Source organism: Lycium ferocissimum, chromosome 4, assembly GCF_029784015.1.
Source record: "Lycium ferocissimum isolate CSIRO_LF1 chromosome 4, AGI_CSIRO_Lferr_CH_V1, whole genome shotgun sequence".
NCBI classification, from domain to species: domain Eukaryota; kingdom Viridiplantae; phylum Streptophyta; class Magnoliopsida; order Solanales; family Solanaceae; genus Lycium; species Lycium ferocissimum.
Window position 1 is genome coordinate 4,640,360 of NC_081345.1, and position 3,615 is coordinate 4,643,974.

Genomic DNA, 3,615 nt, shown 5'->3' on the forward strand with positions numbered 1-3,615 from the left:
AAAGACCCTCACAAGAAATGGAGGACTTCCTAGTGACACTATTCCGAATCCGAAGAATAGGGGAACGGTGTTATTGTGTGTTTCCTATTAGTACTCGAGTGGTAAAATACTCCCAAAGTCTTTGAAAAGAAGGTGATTTCGAGACGATTCTGTGAAGAGGAAGAGGTGTAGTCTGATGCACCAATTATTGTTGATGAGGTTCCGCGTGAAGAAAAATTTGCTGATATTCTACAAAGTTTGAAGATGGTTGATGATAAGAGCAAGCAGACTGTAAAGGGGGATTTTCGCCCTTTGACTCAGCTTTTCAAATCTAAACCTCCCTTTCCTCAAAGGTTATTGAAGAAGAAGAAAGATGCTAAGTTCGAGAAATTTTATGATCAGCTAAAGCAGTTATCTCTGAACTTTCCATTTTTGGATGTTGTCAAGGAGATGCCCAATTTTTATTAAGTACTTGAAAGAACCGTTGACCAAAAAGGAGACAGTGCAACTTGAAACCTTGAGTTTGACTCATACCGTGAGTTCCATTATTTCAACAACTCTTTTTGTCCAGAAAAAGGGAGATCCTGGGGCGTTCACCATTCGTTGTTCTGTTGGGTACCATGATTTTGCTCGTACTTTGTGTGATAAAGGGGCGAGTATAAATTTGATGCCACTTGCTATCTACAATAAATCAGGTTTGGGAATACCAAGGCCGACTACTATGAGATTACAGATGGCTGATAGATCTATTAAGAGGTTGGTCGGCGTAATTAATGATGTTCTTGTGTAGGTTTGTAAATTTATGTTACCCGCTGATTTTGTGATTATTGACTGTGCTATTGATCGGGACATTCCTATTATTCTGTGGAGACCTTTCCTTAGTACAGGAAGAGCTCTGATGGATTCGTAAAAAGAATGAAATAAAATTCCGAGTCAATGATGAGGAAGTTACTTTTCAAGCAAGTAAGGGGATGAAGTTACCAAGTTCTTATGAGAGCATTTCGGTGATTGATTCATTTGATGTTGTTGATGAAGCTGTGGAATTCAAGATGGAAGAGGAAAATTTGGGAGAAGCTTTTGCTGCGATTCTCATAAATTTTGATGCTGAAGACATGGAGGGTTATGTGGAGACGGTTAATTTGCTTTTTGTGTTGGGCTCATACTCTTACCACCCAAGAAGCTCACTCTTGATCTAGAAAATAGAACAACTCCTTAAGTAAAGCCTTCTATCATTGAGCCACCGAAGCTTGAGTTTAACGCTCCCATCACATTTGAAGTATGAGTTCCTTGGTCCGAAATAAATTCGTTGGTCAGATTGTTTCCAAAGGCGAAGACGGTCGAGAGGGTAGGTGGAGATATTGCGTGAGTATAGGCGTGCTATTGGTTGGACCATAGCAGACATTCGGGGGATTTCTTCTGGGATCTATAAGCATAAAATCTAGTTAGAGGAGGATAGCAAGCCAAGTGTGGAACATCAAAGGAGACTGAATGAAAATATGCAAGAATTTGTCAAGAAAGAAATCATCGAGTGATTAGACACTGGAGTGGTTTACCCTATTGCTGACAGCAAATGAGTGAGCCCAGTTCAATGTGTTCCGAAAAAGGGCATCATCACAGTGGTGCCCAATGCAAAGAATGAGCTGATTCCGATGAGGACTGTGATAGGTTGGAGAGTTTGCATGGACTATCGCAAGCGTAACACTGCTACTTGCAAAGATCACTTCCCTATGCCTTTTATTAATCAAATGCTTGATCGAATAGCGGGGCGGTCTTACTATTGCTTTCTTGACGGGTATTTGGGCTATAATCAGATCAACATCGCCCTTGAGGGTCAAGAGAATATGATATTTACTTGTCGTTATGGGACATTCGCTTTCAGCAGGATGCCCTTCGATCTCTGTAATGCACCGGCTACCTTTCAGCGGTGTATGATGTCGATATTTTATGATATAGTGGAAGACTTTCTTAAGGTCTTTATGGATGACTTCTCAGTTGTTGGTGATTCTTTTGATGACTGTCTCGACCATCTGGGTCGAGTGCTTAAATGCCGCGATGAGACTAATGCGGTGCGGGAATTCGGGGAGAAGTGCCTTTAATGGTGTGAGGGAACGGATCGTCCTCGGGCATAAAATCTCTGAAAAGGGGATTGAGGTCGATTAGGAGAAGATTGATGTGATTTCAAAGCTTTCTCCACCTATCTCAGTTAAGGGTGTCCAGGGTTTCTTGGGACACGCTGGTTTCTGTAGGCGTTTCATCAAGAATTTCTCAAAAATTGCCAACCCGATATGTAAGCTTCTTGAAAAAAAGGGAAAGTTTGAACTTAATGAGAAGCACCAAAAGGCATTCGATAAACTGAAGGAGTGTTTGACCACAACTCATATTATTGTTTCTTTTGACTGGTCTTTGTCGTTCGAATTGATATGTGATGCGAGCGGTTTTGCTATAGGTTTTGTGCTTGGCCAGTGACATAATAAAATGATGCACCCTATCTATTACACTAGCAGAACATTGAATGCAGCTCAGATGAATTACACAGTGACGGAGCAAGAGTTGCTTGCTATAGTTTTTTCTTTTGAAAAATTCTAAGCCTATCTGTTGTGGTCCAAATTATGGTGTACACAGATCATGTTGCATTGAGGTACCTAATGGCAAAGAAGGAAGCTATGCCACGACTGATCTGATGGGCGCTGTTGTTGCAAGAGTTTGATTTCGAGGTGAAAGACCGCAAGGGAACTGAGAATCAGGTTGCTGACCATCTCTCTCGGCTTGAAGAAGCCGGGAGACTTCAGATGAGCTAGATATTGATAACGCGTTTCCAGATGAGCGGGTGTTGCCAGTGTCAATGATGGTGGCACCATAGTATGCAGACATTGCCAACTATTTGGTAACAAGCATAATTCAAGAGGAGATCAAGTCCTACCAAAAGAAGAAGTTCTTGCGAGATTCTAGTCAATACTATCGGGACGAGCCCTACTTGTTTAGAACATGTGCTGATAACATCATTTAGCGTTGTGTTCTCCAGAATGAAGTGATGGCGATTCTAAAGGCATGCCATGACTCTCCAGTTGGGAGTCATCATAGTGGTAACTGAATTCTTTGCTAAAGTTCTTGAATGCGATTACTACTGGCCTATTCTCTCTTTCATGATACAAATCTGTTGGTGCGGTCTTGTGATCAGTGTCAGAGAAAAGGGAGTATAAGAAGGAGGCAAGAGATGCCTATGAACTTTGTAATGGAAGTGGAGGTGTTCGATGATTGGGGTATTGATTTTATGGGGCCCTTTGTGAGCTTCTGTGGAATGAAGTATATCTTGGTGGCTGTAGATTATGTGTCGAAATGGGTAGAAGTGGTGGCTTTACCTAATAATGAAGCCAAGAGTGTCATGGGGTTCCTAAAGAAAAACATATTTACTCGATTTGGTACCTCGAGGGCTATAATCAGTGATGGTGGTTCTCACTACTACAATAGAGCCTTCGCGGGATTAATGGAGAAGTATGGCGTCAAACATAGGGTGGCAACACCTTATCATCCTCAAACAAGTGGGAAAGTTGAGTCTCCAATCAGGAGATCAAGAGTATTTTAGCTAAAACGGTAAATGTAAATAGAATTGATTGGGCCCGCAAGCTCGATGATACT

At 41.6% G+C, this 3,615-nt stretch overlaps 1 protein-coding gene across 1 annotated transcript; it reads left to right on the top strand.

The window, feature by feature from the left end:
* The first annotated feature begins 243 nt into the window (after positions 1-243).
* LOC132053684 (uncharacterized) lies at positions 244-769 on the top strand. The gene is made up of 2 exons (XM_059445797.1): positions 244-332; positions 427-769. Exons 1-2 carry the CDS (start codon positions 244-246, stop codon positions 767-769), a joined length of 432 nt encoding a protein of 143 aa, XP_059301780.1.
* The last annotated feature ends 2,846 nt before the right edge of the window (positions 770-3,615 follow it).